At 43.1% G+C, this 16062-nt stretch overlaps 2 protein-coding genes across 2 annotated transcripts; one reads left to right on the plus strand and one right to left on the minus strand.

Moving 5' to 3' along the window:
• Window positions 1-3751: 3751 nt before the first annotated feature.
• Window positions 3752-9161, minus strand: SPRTN (SprT-like N-terminal domain). Its single transcript, XM_068405665.1, has 5 exons — window positions 8830-9161; window positions 6972-7071; window positions 6020-6148; window positions 4975-5242; window positions 3752-4669 (listed from the first exon to the last, which is right to left on the minus strand). Exons 1-5 carry the CDS (start codon window positions 9099-9101, stop codon window positions 3978-3980), a joined length of 1461 nt encoding a protein of 486 aa, XP_068261766.1. The 5' UTR covers window positions 9102-9161; the 3' UTR covers window positions 3752-3977.
• Window positions 9162-9442: 281 nt separating this feature from the next.
• Window positions 9443-15320, plus strand: EXOC8 (exocyst complex component 8). Its single transcript, XM_068415174.1, has 2 exons — window positions 9443-10978; window positions 11636-15320. Exons 1-2 carry the CDS (start codon window positions 9470-9472, stop codon window positions 12242-12244), a joined length of 2118 nt encoding a protein of 705 aa, XP_068271275.1. The 5' UTR covers window positions 9443-9469; the 3' UTR covers window positions 12245-15320.
• The last annotated feature ends 742 nt before the right edge of the window (window positions 15321-16062 follow it).

Below are 16062 nucleotides of genomic sequence, written 5' to 3' on the forward strand. Positions count from 1 at the left end.
CTGCACAGACACTGTGTTTGAGGATGACTGTCTCCAGCAGTGATGGAGCAAACAGCTGTGGCAGTGGTTTCTTAACATTCTCCAATCAGAGCAGTTTGCATCACCCCATCATTGCCAGGAATTGCTCCAACCACTTCAGAAGAGATGTCCATCTCGCTTTTTCTCAGAAACTCACCATTTGTTCGTTCTTCGTGTTATCCCTCAGTACAGTGAAACTTGCTTTACTTTAAGGATGTATAGGGGTGCTGTGCATATGGAAACTACAACAGAACCAAGGGGCTCCAGAAGAACACCCGAGGAGGAAGAAAATCCTTACAGCACAACTTGCTGCTGCAGCAAGAGAAGCCTGAAGTTTGAATCGCTACTTTGCATTTCAGGAATTATTCACTAGCTGTTCAGTTACGACTAAGCCCTCTCTAGCCTTTGATTTTGTAAAATATTACTACCTGGTATCCTTCATTACTAACACCAGTACAGTGGCAGGTAGCACAGCCTGTTCCAAATGAAAAAACATTTACATGTTCTCTTGCAAAACGTTCCTGGAAAGGAGGCTCAGGTAACTAACTCCTACAGAGTTTGCACAGCAGCACCTGCCCTGACTGAGAAATGTTCTTCCACCTAGACATAAATAGCCTGCTCATCAGCTTACGTGTAGGAATTAGGGTTGAACTTGCTGTAATACACTTCCTGTGTGACCTAGATATCCCAAGGGAAAACCACCAGAGATGGTGAAGTATAGAGGAATGCACATTATCACTTACAAAACATGTTATAAAAGCAGACTATTTCTATTACGTATCTTCTTGCAAGATACTAATTCATTTTTATTAGTTTGAAGAAAAATTCTGCTTCCCACTCCTTCATCAGAACTCATCAAGCATTATGAAAACTTCCTACATAACATTTCCATAAAGTAAAAAATACTTGAAAATACTTGACCTTCAAAATTTCTTGCCTGATGATAACCAGTTTCAAGCAAACTTAAGAGCAGCCTCATTATAGTAATGAAATAGCTAAGTAACCCCCACTTAGGTAGTTTAACCTCTAGAAATGTTACCTGAATCATTCTGAGCAATTCCAATAGATCACCGCAGAATAAGATTGCTTTTGCCTTTAGCTCACAGAACCATTTGTTGACCTCTCTCATACCTGATTTGTCTCGGAAGTCAAGTATATTAGCTTGTTTCTCGGATTTCCAGTCAGGCAACTTATTTTGCAGTTCAGTGAAACATGTTTGTTCAAGATTCATTACTAGTTTGTGTTGTTATAGACAGTATTTAAATTCACTCAGGACAAAGTCAACTGATAGAGAAGATGAAATTTCTCACCTTTGACCCAAATTTACCAGCATATTTTAAAAACATACTGGTAGTCACTGTTACAGTTGTGGGAAGGACATTGTATTCAAGAACAAAATCTTACAGAAACAGCATGCACAGTAACATACCCAAAAAAACAAGGCCATGACCTGTTAATAATAGCCTGCAACAGGTAGCAACTGCAAAGCCTATCCACCCAGCTCTTTGTCACCTTTATCTCTGTATAAAAAAAGATCTTGGCATCATAATACTTCATTGTAAAAACACGCATGGGCAGAGGTGGTTTTTCCGTAGCTGGTCCAAAATTGCTCAACTGTTTTGAAAACAGATCTATTTTAGGACACTTGTATATTTGAGACAGGATTTGCCTATAGCTTTAGCTCTGCCCCCGCCCCAACAGGCTATACTATTCACTGAATTCTAGAGGCCCAATTCCCACATTTGTTTTCTATTTGTTGTTCAAATGAACACTGTTGATGTAAAGACACGAGGAAAAAAAAAATCCATTTAACAATACCCACAATCCTCCCTTCTCCTTTACTCTTACCAGTTGCAGTGGGAAAGACAAACCAGGAAACTGACAAGAACAATAGTAAGGGAAGCATCTCTCAAAAAATGCTTCATCATGTAAGAGAGCGTTCCTGATGTGAATCTTGTACTATCATATGTTTTTAAGATGAGGACAAATACTTCTGAGCAGTACTGTCCTTGTAAATGTCAAGTTTCACTGGGAACACTGACAGATACAGCAGTGTTAAGAAGGAAGTACGGAAAATTAACATGTCAAATCAAGTTTTAGAATCGGTATCTGTAAAAGTTTCCCCAGAAATGCAACAAAAGTGAAACTGTACTAAAAATATTATGGAGAAGGCAGAGGCTGATGCAGTCTATATTCACCCACACCTGTTTTTACAGGGAAATTTAAGAACAAAAATTGTTAATACAGAAAGGATCTATTAAACCAGACCATTACTAGATATGTAAGTGAGCCCACTGGTAACGCAAGATGGCCACAACAGCCATGTGAAACCCAGGCTTAATGAAAATTTAAAACTCAGTACAAATTTATTCAGAATATACAAGAACAGTCCAATTCACATGAAACATCTGTAGTGTCAGTTTTTAAAAAAATACACCAATGTTTAAAAGAGTAAAGGTATCATATGCCAAATTGCATTGCACATCGGTTTATTTCCCAGTTTCAAGGGAGCAGCAAGTATTAGTTATATAAAGGCAAACATGTGCATCTGAGGCTAATATAGCCATTTAAAGTTGTAGCAACAATATATGAAACAGTGTAACTATTTTTCTTTTTCATTTAAACAAAAATATTTACGATCAATTAGGAATTGTTTTCAATCAAGTAAGGAATCAAGCTGTTAACTGTTTAACCCGTTAAATACTTTCAGTGCAGCAAGAGAACTGTTAACATTTCAGAAAGTTTATACAGAAAACATATCTGCTCAGCATTTGTAACTTTCCGCAGCACAATGGTTTTAATACTCAACTGACTTGCTCGTTGGATACTAACCACCAATTTAATGCCATTTTGGCCTGTAAAGCACTGAAGTTTAACTGAAAAATCATGGAGGCTTTTAAAACAGAGCCAGAAACAGTCTTTACCAGTATTGCTACCAATATTCCTCACAACTTTTACTTACTAGTGTCGGCATATGGGGGTCAGTTACGCACGTAAAACATGTATCCTAAAAATTACTGAACCTTCAACACTGAGTTTGTGCAAACCATCAGAAAAAGTGGGTGGAGTCTAGCTGGGATCCTGGACCAAAAGACACACAAAAAGACTGAAGTTCATTAGCTTCCATTTTACCAGTATAGCTAACTTTTAAATCCTTCTTGAAAACAAGCTCCTCAAAATGATTTTTTTTTTTTTCAATTGAGACCTTAAGTGTAGGGCCTTCTCCTTGTCTACCAAGTGTCTTGTGCTTGATTTCCTAGCACCTTCATTGCCCTTCTGGATTCTCTCTTTTCCTGCTACAGTCCACCCATTAAACCTAAAGGGATGCTCTGCTATGTTTTTGATGCCCATGCCTCTCTAATCTTTGACAAAAGCCCATATTTGCGATTCACATGCTCATCTGTCTTTTCTAAAAGGTCACAGGTGAGAAGGGGCACCTGAGAATGTAACTGTGGCTTATGCAAAAATATTTACTATTCTAAAAATACCCGCCACTTAATTACATCACAGTAAACAGAAAAATTCTTATCTATTGTAGGTAGTTAATTTTAAGAATGGCCAAAAACACTTAAAAAAAACCAACACAAAGGAGGCTTAAGAACAAAGATAAATTAGCAAGATTAAAAATGTCTTATTTTTAAAAACTGCCTGGAAAACATGCAGTTTGGCAAGTATCCGCTGTCACTTGTATGACCCAGATTCTGCAGCAAGAACATTGACACAAACATCCACGTACTGAAACATGAATTTATTCAATTCTTTGGAACTGAAGTAGAAGCTAGCTTCCTAGTCAGCACTGACGTGCAACTCCACAAAACTTGTTCAGCACGCCGACAGTAGTTTACATTCCAGTTCAGAACAGGCACACAGGGAAGTAACCGCAGCTAAGTAAGTCCTGAGAAAAGTAGTTTTCAAGTTCAGCCCTGGTTTCTCTTTTTGAGAAAGCTTTTGGAAAGGTTTTATTCAAGGCAAAAATCAAGGTGTTCATTTATTTTAGACTCCAAAACCACAGTCTGGCAAACAGGACAACTGACTTTTTTATCCTGCCTTACAGCAGTGCTGGAACTTGCAGAGGGTGTATTTATACTTAAAGTGACATCAGTATTCCCTTTTTTAAAGAAATAGTTTTCAAAGGCACTTTTATCTTCCATTTTTGGCCATTGGTGCAGTGAATCATTAAGCTTAGAGCTTTTTTCCTCAGATGCACCCTGAGCTGCTGTTGTCTGCTCAAAAAAAATTTCTATCGGTGGCCTGCTATAAGATGGCATAACCCTCTTGCCATGGTTTGATTTTTCTTCCATAACACGAGGAATTTTAGCAGGCAATCCATTAACATTCTCGTAAGTGTTTGTACCAGAAACAGAGGGTTTAGGAAACTCACGCTTTGAAGCTAAGTTGATTTTCTCACTGGCAGGATAAGTATAAAATGGGAAGAAGATGCCACTATGGGGTGATTTTTCAAGTTTTATCTCATTTTTAGGGATTGGTATTGTCCTTCCTGCTGAAGGATGCTGTGAACCAGGTGTTTCACGGTTTCTAACACTGCTGCTGGAATTTGTGCATTTTTCTGGGGGTCCACTGTCTCCTCCAAGCCAATATCCGTTTCCACTAAAAGGTATCAGATCTGGAGTATCACGCATTTGTGTCTTGCCTGCAAAATAAGAAGACAAGAAAATAAGAAAAGTTAGTAACTCTTTCATATATAAATCATGGGCTTAGTATTTTACGTGCTTCACCTGAAAAATCTGCTGCTTGAAAACAGTGCAGCAAACGAAACCTTTTGCAAACAATTAAGTTGAGAAGGTGCCTAGAAATGCACAAATAAAATGGACCCTGTTCTTTGCTACGTTAACAGTAATATCTAAACAAAGCTCACATAGTGGTTATTCTGTATTTGTTCAAGGAACTATTTGGACAAAAACAGCTTGGAAAAGGAAAAAAAATTATTTTAAATACCTTTGTTAGTTGACTCGGAATTTGGAAGTTTTGCTGGCTGAGTTTTCTTCTTGGATTTCTTAGAGAACTTTTCTGGCTCCTTCACTTTTATGAATGTACCTCCACACGTCGCTTGATGCTCAGCCCACCAAAAGTCTCGTGCAGAGGGTGCTCTATTCATCGAACGTTTCACAACTCCAAAGTAAGGTTCTCTATTTTGACAGGGGCCATTGCATTGCCACCAGTGCTGGCGGTACAACTCCACCTCATCATAAAAACTGTGATAGATCTAAGTTTTTAAAATAAAAAGCAGTCATTCAGAAAGTTTATAGTTTTTTATCACTAGCTCAACAATATTTTTTAAAAAATATATTACCATTTCATTCCTTCCGTTACTGCTGTGATTTTTACATTACCAGTTAAAAGAGCTGAACCTGGCTAAAATTTGATCAACATTTAGCTACCATTAAAACAAACCTTTAAAAAAAAAAAGACAGGATGCGTAGGAATATGTCCTGGCTATCTTGTTTGAACTGCAACAAAATCACTTTGAAAATCTATCTACAATTTCACCCTAAATTATGTGCTGTTTAGAATGAATTGTAAACAATACCAGTATTGTATTCTCCCTCCAGCTATTATCTTAATTAATCTTATCAGACACATTATTTTTAAATACCATCAACCCATTAGCCTCTGCTGATATAAATCTTAACTAAAACAGACTTTTCTTCCCCAAATATTATTCTAATCATGGAGCTATTCTGACCCAGGTATCATTAAGTTGTTTCAAGTTCAAAAACAAAAGTTTTAAAAAAATACTTCCAGAGGGTATACTTGAAAATTAAACGACTAACAACTCATCACATCTTTCTCAACCTATTCCCACCATCATCCCCAACAAAAAAACTATGGAACCAGCATACACTTGGATGCAAATTTGTACTAGTACCAGCTGTGGAGTGTCTAAAAAGAAAAAGTGTGTTATTCATACCATACCAGGCATACTAAAAAAACAAATCAGGAAGAAACCTCTATTAAATTAGGTTAAGTGGATTATGCTTACTGTGACATTGGCTCCAGTCAAGCGATTAATGCGATGCATGTGTTTGCAGAACTCTGGTCCATGAGATGTACGATCTTTGTCATTTTTAGTAACAAAAAGCAGGGCATGGATCATTTCATGCAACAGTGTCTGAAACGATGCAAATCATTAGCTATTTACTGAAAAGCATTACATATAGTTTCAAAATTAAGCTGGAAGTATTTTACTCCTCTACATTTATCTTGGTACTGATCTTATTTTTGTGCATTCACATATTCAGTCTGGGTCGTAAAAACGTAATACTTACTCTACCTGTCAAATCAAATTACCTCTATTCCCATACCACCAAAACATGCTGGAGAATATTACTACAATAAGTGACATTCCAAAAAGGAGAAATAATCCTCAAACTTCAGTCAGATCTTTAAAGAGATCATCCTCTTTACAACCGAAAAAAAGAGAGACACTTGTGAGAAAGTCTGAAACTCTCCAGTATTTCTGTTCATTAAGCAAATACAAATGTTGAGCCAACTCCAAGCAGCAGCCTTGACAGAGGCACAAGAAGCAACACAAAGTTATCTTTACAGTCATATCCTATATCCTTATTTTCCACTGTTGGCCTTTTGACCTACAAGATGAAACTACAGCCATTTTCTGATTGTGCTTTCAGTCCACATTTGTTTTTAATATCAGAGGATAATTTAGGAGTAAAAAAGTTGTGTTTTTTTTCTTTATGAAGTCAGTAAAATAAACAAGTTACTTTAGACTCTTACTCAGAGTTGCCTTTTAGAAAGATAAAACTGAATGATTACCATGATATTGCAACACAAATGTAACAATAAAGCCACCGCTATTTTACAGTCTGTAAGTCACTGTATATAAGAATCCAACTATGAAATGTAAAATGTTTGTATGGAGTGAGGGGGAGGCACAATACATTTTATGTGCAGATTCATGAGCAATCTTCAAATACCTGAACAAGATCCTTCCTTGGTCTTAACTTTAGGATCGGCTCACTTAGACGAATGGAACACATTCCACTTTTTCCTTCATAATTACAAACTCCAGCAGAGCTGAAAGAGACACAGAAAGAAAATATGAAAGACTACTTGTTTCTGTGGTACACGAAGAAAACTGAGAATTGGAGTTAAAACACTGTCCCCTTCCAACACATGCTAGGCAACTGAGAACATGAAAAAACACTTTCAGTAGTTACTTGAAAAACTCAGCATCATTAAGCAAAAAAAAAAACAAAAAAAACAAGCAGCCTGCAAGTTCCTTAGAACAAGCTGTGACTGAACTAGCAAAAGTGAAACTATAATTTACTAAGATCTTCTGTAATCACTTAATTCAAAGCCAGCAATCCTGGGGAAAAAAAATCACAACAGACTCCTCCAAGCTAACCTTTTTAGGAGGCAGAGGACTGTTTTCATTAGAACTCCTGATGGACTGAAATACATAAAAGAGAGGCTGCAGATTCACAGCAGCCAACATCGACTTAACTACTGGTTGCTGCCATTTCACCCCTCACCCTCCCCCAACTTTTGACTGTTACTGAACATATCACCACTTCTGCATGCTAAACCAGCAAAACACACTTCATTTTTTTTTGTTACTGAGTTAGTCCTCTACCAGTTCAGTATCCAAATATTTTCAAGCGTCTAAAGAGTACTGCAACCAGCAGAGGACAAGAGGGGGTAGGACTCCAGCAGCCAGCAATTGCATCTGCTGATCTGCTGCAGAACTGCAGCCTCCACTTCACAGCTTTTTCTTTTTCTAAATCTCAGATTTTCTGTATATTTCCTTTTCTAGTCTATTCTAAATCATGTTAATATACGATTATAATTTCATATTTGCCTTTCTGCCGTGCTGTAAAACCATCATAAAAACTGAGAACAAGAAAAATGACGGCAATACAAGTACATTCTTTTAAGTTTCGACATACGCAGTTTAAGACACAAGTTATCTGTTCCACTTTTAACATCTCTCTAGTTTTGCCTGCACCACAGGAAAAGCCACTTATGGCTCTGCCAGGGACGACAAATGAAGGACAAACCAGACAATGAGTGATGAACCCACATCCTGGGGTACAAACTGTGTTAGAAAAGCAGGACTTTGCAGTATCTGGAAGAGAAGCTGTGACTTTTTACAAGGGTGTGTAGTGATAGGATGAGGGGTAACGGTTCTAAAGTGAGAGAGGGCAGATTTAGATTAGATTTTAGGAAGAAATTCTTTACTGTGAAGGTGGTGAGACACTGGAACAGGTTGCCCAGAGAAGCTGTGGATGCCCCCTGCCTGGCCGTGTTTAAGGCCAGCTTGGATGGGGCTTTGAGCAACCTGGTCTAGTGGAAAGGTGTCCCTGCCTGTGGCAGGGGGGTTGGAACTAGATGATCTTTAAGGTCCCTTCCAACCCAAACCATTCTATGACACCAGTACATCGCGCCTACGAAGGAACAATTAGAAGCAGCGCAGAGTGACAAGCGACAGCTTTTCCTCCCACTCCCTAAAGCCCACAGCTACACGATGACAGGAGCCGCTGCTTACCCGACGGGTCACAGCCTCTGCCGACAGCTCGGACACAGCACCAGCACGCTGCCGGCGCCGCTCAGAGGCACAGCAGCTTCCGAAACCTGAGGCGGGTGAACGCCAAGCGGCCGCGCTGCTCGGCAAGGACCGGCTCTCCCCTCTGCACCCCGGCTCCCCGCCCAAGCCGGGTGCTGCCTGGCAGGAGACGCTCCTCGCCCTGCCCGGCCCCCTCCCCACGCAGGGCTGCCCTGCGATGAGCCCACCCAGCGCACACACACATCCCCCACTCCGCCCCGATGGCTTACACGGTCATGCGCGAGCTCCACGACACCTGGACAGGCCCCAGGAGCCCCCAGAAGAGCATCTCGTTCAACTGGGCGAAGAGGCCGTGCACGTCGGGGCTGGGGTCCAGCAGCTCCCAGGCCTCGTCCACCACCGACAGCGGTCTGAGAGCCGAGGGGTTCGGCGAGGCTTCATAGCTCGCTACTGCTGCCACTGCCGCCGCCTTGTCCTCCGCTTCCAACAGCGCCTGGAGCTGCAGCGCCACCACGTAGTCGTCGTCCTCTTCTTCCTCCATCCCGCGCAGCACCGCCGTGGGGCCGCCCCAATGGCAGAAAGCTAACGCCGCAGCAAGTAGCCTAACGGCCGCGCACGCGCACTGAGTAACAAACACCGCGGCACCACCTCGTTCCAAGTACGCATGCGCCGAATGCCCACTACTGCCCTCCCCTGACTCCTCCCCCTCCTCGCCCCATCCGGGGGCGGGGCTCCCCAGCGCTCCGGCCAATTGCGTTCCGTCCGGGCACCCGCGCATGCGCGATGCTGGCGCAGGCCGCGTATGTGCCGCTGTGCGCAGGCGCGGTGGCGGTGTCCGCGGCGGCGGTGGCGGCGGTGGCAGCGGTAGCGGGGGGCGCGGCGGGCAGCGGGGCTGCTGGAGGCGCGGCGATGGCGCTGGCCGAAGGCGGGGGGAGCAGGCTGCGGCGGCAGCTGGAGTCTGGGGGCTTCGCGGCGGGGGAGTACGTGAAGCAGCTGTCGCAGCAGTCGGACGGGGATCGGGACCTGCAGGAGCACCGGCAGCGCATCCAGGCGCTGAGCGAGGAGACGGCCCAGAGTCTGAAGCGCAACGTCTACCAGAACTACCGGCAGTTCATCGAGACGGCGCGGGAGATCAGCTACCTGGAGAGCGAGATGTACCAGCTTAGCCACATCCTCACCGAGCAGAAGGGCATCATGGAGGCTGTCACCCAGGCCCTGCTCCTGCAGGCTGACCGGGACGACCCCGCCCTGGGCGCCCGCCGTGCCGCCACCGACCCCTTCCTGCCGCTGTCGGCCAAGGAGGCGGCGGCCAGTGAGGAGGGGCGGCAGCGCACACTCACCACCCTCCTGGAGAAGGTGGAGGGCTGCCGTGACCTCCTGCCTGAGAGCCCCGGCAAGTACCTGGTCTACAACGGCGACCTGGTGGAGTACGACGCCGACCACATGGCGCAGATCCAGCGGGTTCATGCCTTCCTCATGAACGACTGCCTGCTCGTGGCCACCGCCCTGCCCAACCGCCGCGGCGCCTACCGCTACGACGCCCTGTACCCCCTCGATGGGTTGGCTGTGGTCAACGTCAAGGACAACCCGCCCATGAAGGACATGTTCAAGCTGCTTATGTTCCCCGAGAGCCGCATCTTCCAGGCCGAGAACACCAAGATCAAGAAGGAGTGGCTGGAGGTGCTGGAGGAGACCAAGCGCAACCGGGCCCTCAGTGAGAAGCGACGCCTGGAACAGGAGGCCCTACCCCGTCCTGCCCCGACACCCCCTGAATCCACCAACCCCTTCGAGGAGGAGGAGGAGGAGGAGGAGGAAGAGCCCTCTGCTGAGGAGGAGATGGTAGACCTCTCACTTGAGTGGATCCAGGAGCTGCCTGAGGACCTGGACGTCTGCATCGCTCAGCGGGACTTCGAGGGGGCGGTGGACCTCTTGGATAAACTTAACGAGTACCTGGGGGACAAGCCCATGAGCCAGCCTGTGAAGGAGCTGCGGGCCAAGGTGGATGAGCGGGTCCGGCAGCTTACGGATGTGCTGGTGTTTGAGCTGTCACCAGACCGCTCGCTGCGAGGAGGGCCACGGGCCACCCGCCGAGCCGTGTCCCAGCTCATTCGCTTGGGCCAGTCCACCAAGGCGTGTGAGCTCTTCCTGAAGAACCGGGCAGCCGCAGTGCAGACGGCCATCCGACAGCTCCGCATCGAGGGCGCCACGCTGCTCTACATCCACAAGCTCTGCCACGTCTTCTTCACCAGCCTCCTAGAGACAGCAAGAGAGTTTGAGACAGACTTCGCTGGTAACAATGGCTGCTACTCGGCCTTCGTTGTCTGGGCTCGCTCTTCCATGAGGATGTTTGTAGATGCCTTCAGTAAGCAAGTATTTGATAGTAAAGAGAGCTTGTCGACTGCGGCAGAGTGCGTCAAGGTAAGAGTGTCCAAAGAGGGTGGTGTGACATGATGGCCAAAACAAAGACTGCAAAGCTTGTAAATGCTCTTTTCTAACCCTAGTTTAGCTGTTGACTCTTGAGTGGGTCTCCAGAGAGTTTTTCTGCATTGAAAGGTTAATGTTCATTTGGAGTTGGTTTGGTTTTTTTCAACTTAACAGAGGAAAGCATTAGGATGAAAATACACAGCAAGAAAAACCCTGTCTTTATCAGAAATGCAAAACGTGTTTATTCTTAATTTGCCTTTAACCAGTAGGAGGTCCTAAAATTTGCATAAGCTACATCTGAGTGATGAGTATTTTGAATACTTTTTGTTCTCCAAGCATGTCCTGGACTACGTTTCCATAATTTTTGCAAGACTAACTTTCACAGGTTATGGTTTCTTTCAGCTGCTAATAGGAAAAAAAAATGTGTGTCTGGGGTGGTTATAATGTAATTGTCCAGAGTATTTTTGACATGCAGGGTTTATCTTTCATTTATTAATTTCTCATTAATAAGGAATTTCTTAAAGCAGGCGAAGTAAGTGAAGTATGACTAATGCTTCCCTGTTTTCTGAGAATGGTAAATTTGGTAAATGTGTAAGATGTAAAGGGGGCCTGCACACTACTCACACCCTTCGCTTTTTGTTCATACCCAAGGTAGCTAAAGAGCACTGCAAGCAGCTTAGCGAGATTGGACTAGATCTCACCTTCATCATTCATGCCCTTCTGGTGAAGGATATCAAAGGTGCTTTACAGAGCTACAAGGATATCATCATCGAGGCCACCAAGCACCGTAACTCTGAGGAGATGTGGAGAAGGATGAACCTAATGACTCCAGAGGCGCTGGGGAAACTCAGGGACGAGATGAGGAGCTGCGGGGTGGGCAGCTTTGATCAATACACGGGTGATGACTGCTGGGTCAACCTTAGCTATACTGTCGTAGCTTTCACTAAGCAGACGATGGCCTTCTTGGAAGAAGCACTAAAGCTTTACTTTCCAGAGCTGCATATGGTTCTTTTGGAGAGTCTTGTGGAAATCATCCTGGTGGCTGTCCAGCATGTTGATTACAGTTTGCGGTGTGAACAGGACCCTGAGAAGAAAGCGTTCATTAGGCAGAATGCATCCTTCCTGTATGAAACTGTCCTTCCTGTTGTGGAGAAAAGATTTGAGGAAGGAGTTGGAAAACCAGCCAAGCAGCTACAGGATCTGAGAAATGCTTCAAGATTGATGCGTGTAAATCCGGAAAGCACCACCTCTGTGGTGTGAAGTGACCTAACTGTTCCTATGAACAGAGTGTGAAAGCACTTACTGAAAATCTTGTACATTGAATATACAAACTGAATGGGATTTTTGAGTCTCTGAAAAATGCAGAAGTCTAACTGCTGCACTCCAGAAGCTGAAGACTTACAATCAAATCCTGCAAGGATGCAATGCTTTTCTTGGTGGATGGAGGGTAGGGAAGCGAGAAATAAGGTCAAGGTCACATGTCCTTGGACAGCATATCCTGTAAGAATGGCTTGTGTAGTGATGGTGGCTTGGGAAATACTATAATATACAGTTTTTGGCCAAATGTTTGTGAAAATCGTAAATATACATACACTGTATGACAGGAAAAGATCACATCACTGTAGGAATTCTTTTTTAAGGCAATATTCTGGTAGGAGGGGAAGTGCTGAAATGCTCCCAGGGTGTGGTATTTGTTGAGGCATGTCCACCATCCAGATGTGATTCAGCACTGCAGATAAAACAACATGGATTTGCACAGTCTGATTTGTCTGGTAGCAATGCAGACTCTTCAGTTTCTCCAACATTCAAATTCTCTTCATTCATTTCACAGGCAGATTTAAATTAAAAAGATTTTTTATAGATTTTTGTGTTTGGGTGAAGGGGGGCTGCTTCTGTTTAATAAGCTAGCCTGTCATCTTAAATTACAGCTCTCTGAAAACAAACCTTCTGCTATCAGAAACATTTGTTCCCTTCAGAGAAAAAGTGAGAATAATTTTCTTCTGTTCCCCTTTGTGTTTTCCTTCCTTCTTTTTCTCGTGGACTTCATTGGGGTCAAGTCCATTTGGTGAAGTATGCACTCTTGCTTGAGGTGCTGTCATAAATGCGTTATGGGCCACTGATAGAAACCATAGTGAAGAGGCATAAATGCTCTTGAGATGTGCAGAGCAGGGAGTGGGTCTGGAGGTACTGTTTTGTTTGGAAGAAACAATGCTAGTTTTGCTGTACAGAAGCAGCACAAGATTAAGAGCCTGGGTGTGAGGCTTTTTGTCAATGATGTGATCTTCAAAACAGACACTCTGTCTCTCCTGCGAGTATTAGTATCATTTCCTGTAATACAGCAATAACCGAGAAGAAGTATCTTTTGCAGAAAACACAAGGACTGTATTTGGTTGGGAACTCTAATGCAGATGGGGGAAGTTTAGGCAACTGCTTGTTTCTTTGGATTGAATGGTGATGGCTATCTCGTTTAGTGTGTGTCTGAAAATAAAATAAGCCAAGTCTTGTGTAAAGGCTGGCTTTACAAAGCTGTCAGCATCATCTAAGCTGTGTAAACGTCTTCCCCTTTATTGCAGACTTTCTTAATTGTGAGAAAATCGTGTTGCAGTTAAGTAACCTTGTATTAGACTCTCAGTAAGTATTCTTAACTGGAATAATTGAGATTCCTGTTCCTCTTGCACTTTCAAAGGAAAGATTTTGCAATTTGTATCGTGATAATGAATGCCTTGTGACTGCCTGAACAAACAAAAGATATCCCTAGTAAAACATTCTCTGACTGCTTATACTGGAGCTTCTTCATTTCTCCCTATTTTCTCAGTGCTAGTTCAGTGCAGTTTTCACTTTAGTGGACAGTTTTTGTTCTCTTGCTCTTTGGATGCTTTTTGAACTGTCAGATTTTGCAAAGCATCCTACTGTCTCTGCTCACTTGCTCTCCAGTGTTCTGGCCTTTTGCTAGCAAATTGCAGAAAAAAATCATCCAAAAGGGTTTTAAAGGGTAACTCGGTGCTGTTAGCTAAAACTGATTAAAAACCACTGAAATAGCTATAATTTTAAGGTACAGGGACAGTGAGAGTTAGAACTTGTGTGAACATGTTATCTCCAAGAGCGAGCCACACAGGCGTTATTTCACTAGTGAACTATCTTTGATACCAGAACCTAGTGAAGTATATCGAAATAATATATTCTCTGTCATCTGTTTAAAGTGGGCAAAGGCAGCACCCTGGCCTTACTTAATTTGAAGAATGTTTTCAAGTGGATTATGAGTGAGAACTGTCCATGATGACAGGTATTTTGGAGGAGAGGGAGAAGGGAGGGCTTTTTTTCTCTGAAGGCAAGTATATTTTATTGTTTCCTTTACAGCAGAAGAAAGCATCTTGTGAGCACAGAATAAGTACAGATGAGCCTGATGTAATTTTTTTTTTTTTTTTTGCTGTGCAAGAGAAGGGTAGGCTGTGGAACTGCAGCTCAAGACTCTTGATTATTGTGATGATTGAGGATTTTGTGTAAGAAGCTGAATTGTAGTTTCCCAATTCCCAGCCCTGGCGTAAGATTGAATAGGAGGAGACCACTATTCATGCTTCTATTGCAAGCTAGTGTAGCACATCTTCATCCTCATCAGGGGATGAAATGTAGAATATAATTCTGCCGTGTGCTCTGTTACACCTCTGTCACCACTCCCTTCATCAATCTGTTTGCGGCACGCGGGGCCTACTGATAGTGTCTCTGCTGTCATCTGTGGAGCAGTGGGCTTATGTGGATGTTGGTTTTAACAGATAGGGAATCTGGCCTTTCGTTTGGGTGACGAAATATCATGTTCGTGTGCCTGTCACAATTCAAACACACGTGTGGATTTGTATGAACTGCTGTAGGTAGGTTGATATTTTGTAACTTGTGAATCTATTCAAGTCATAATAAAAGAAAAACAATAACTTAAGGAAAATGGTGTATAATTAAATTAAACACACTTTGTATGTTAATTAAATTAACAGGAGGAGTCAACATATGCCAAGAGTCATGGTTTAATAAATTTCAGATCTGCAGACGGTAATTTTGAATGGCACTTTTCTTTCCCTGAGCTGTGCACTTGTGAGGATAATGTTGTTCAAGTTGGGATGTGCAGTAACTACTGAATCATACGATAGCAGTTTGGTCGCTTTGGGGAAGAACTAGCCATGTTTTTTTTTGTTTTGAGACAATAGCGTATAAAATCTGGTTCCCTTTAGCTGCTGTGACAAAATTGTGATGTGTAAAATGAAGATTTTTTTTTTCATTCAGATGAATTTATGTATTAGAATTTAATGCAATAACTTTTCTGAACAGTGAGGACCACATATTAAAACTTTTGGACATACAACACTAGTGGTGTATTTCTGGTTTTATTACATCATCATCAGAAAGAGGATGTTGGTTCAAAGTTCAAGTCTGCTAATACATTTCCGGTGAAGTCGAAGAGCTTCAGGTCAGTCGTTTGTGAGGGGGATGTAAGGGGCAGCCCGGTGATGAAAGCAAGTGATGTCACTTCAGTTACTTTCTTACGAAGTCAGTGTGTGGCTTAGTAAGGTGAAGTTGGAAGAAAATGTTTCTCAACATTGTACCTGATTCCAGTTGAGGAGAGGCTGTATGCCAGTCTAAGAGGACTTTGAGTAGTTACGTGAGGCCTTATCAACACCAGGCAGTGTAACGCTGTAGGGTTTGTTACCTTCCAGAGATTATTTTGTCACCGGAGTCCATTCATACTTGACTTGAGTGATGAATATGCAGTACAGTCCATCTTCTCACTAGGTGGAGTTTTGTCTGTTGAAGCCTCAGTACACCGCGGGCAGGCACAAGCACTAAAGCTGTGCTACCTCGCAGCGTGGCTTGGGGTGGTTTTGTAGCACGTTGGGGCATGAAGATGCTGCACTGAGCGGATTCAGATGTTAGGGTCAACTCTTTTTCCTTCCTTGGTAGTGCTTCTCTTCTGCATTTTCTAATTTTTATACTGTTAATTTCTTAATTCTTCATGTTTTCTTTTCCTCATGTGTTTCTATACAATTGGCAGGCATCCTGCAGAGGATCTCGGCTTTCTACTTTTCCTAAAG

The sequence above is a fragment of the Nyctibius grandis genome, chromosome 1, assembly GCF_013368605.1.
Source record: "Nyctibius grandis isolate bNycGra1 chromosome 1, bNycGra1.pri, whole genome shotgun sequence".
NCBI lineage: Eukaryota > Metazoa > Chordata > Aves > Nyctibiiformes > Nyctibiidae > Nyctibius > Nyctibius grandis.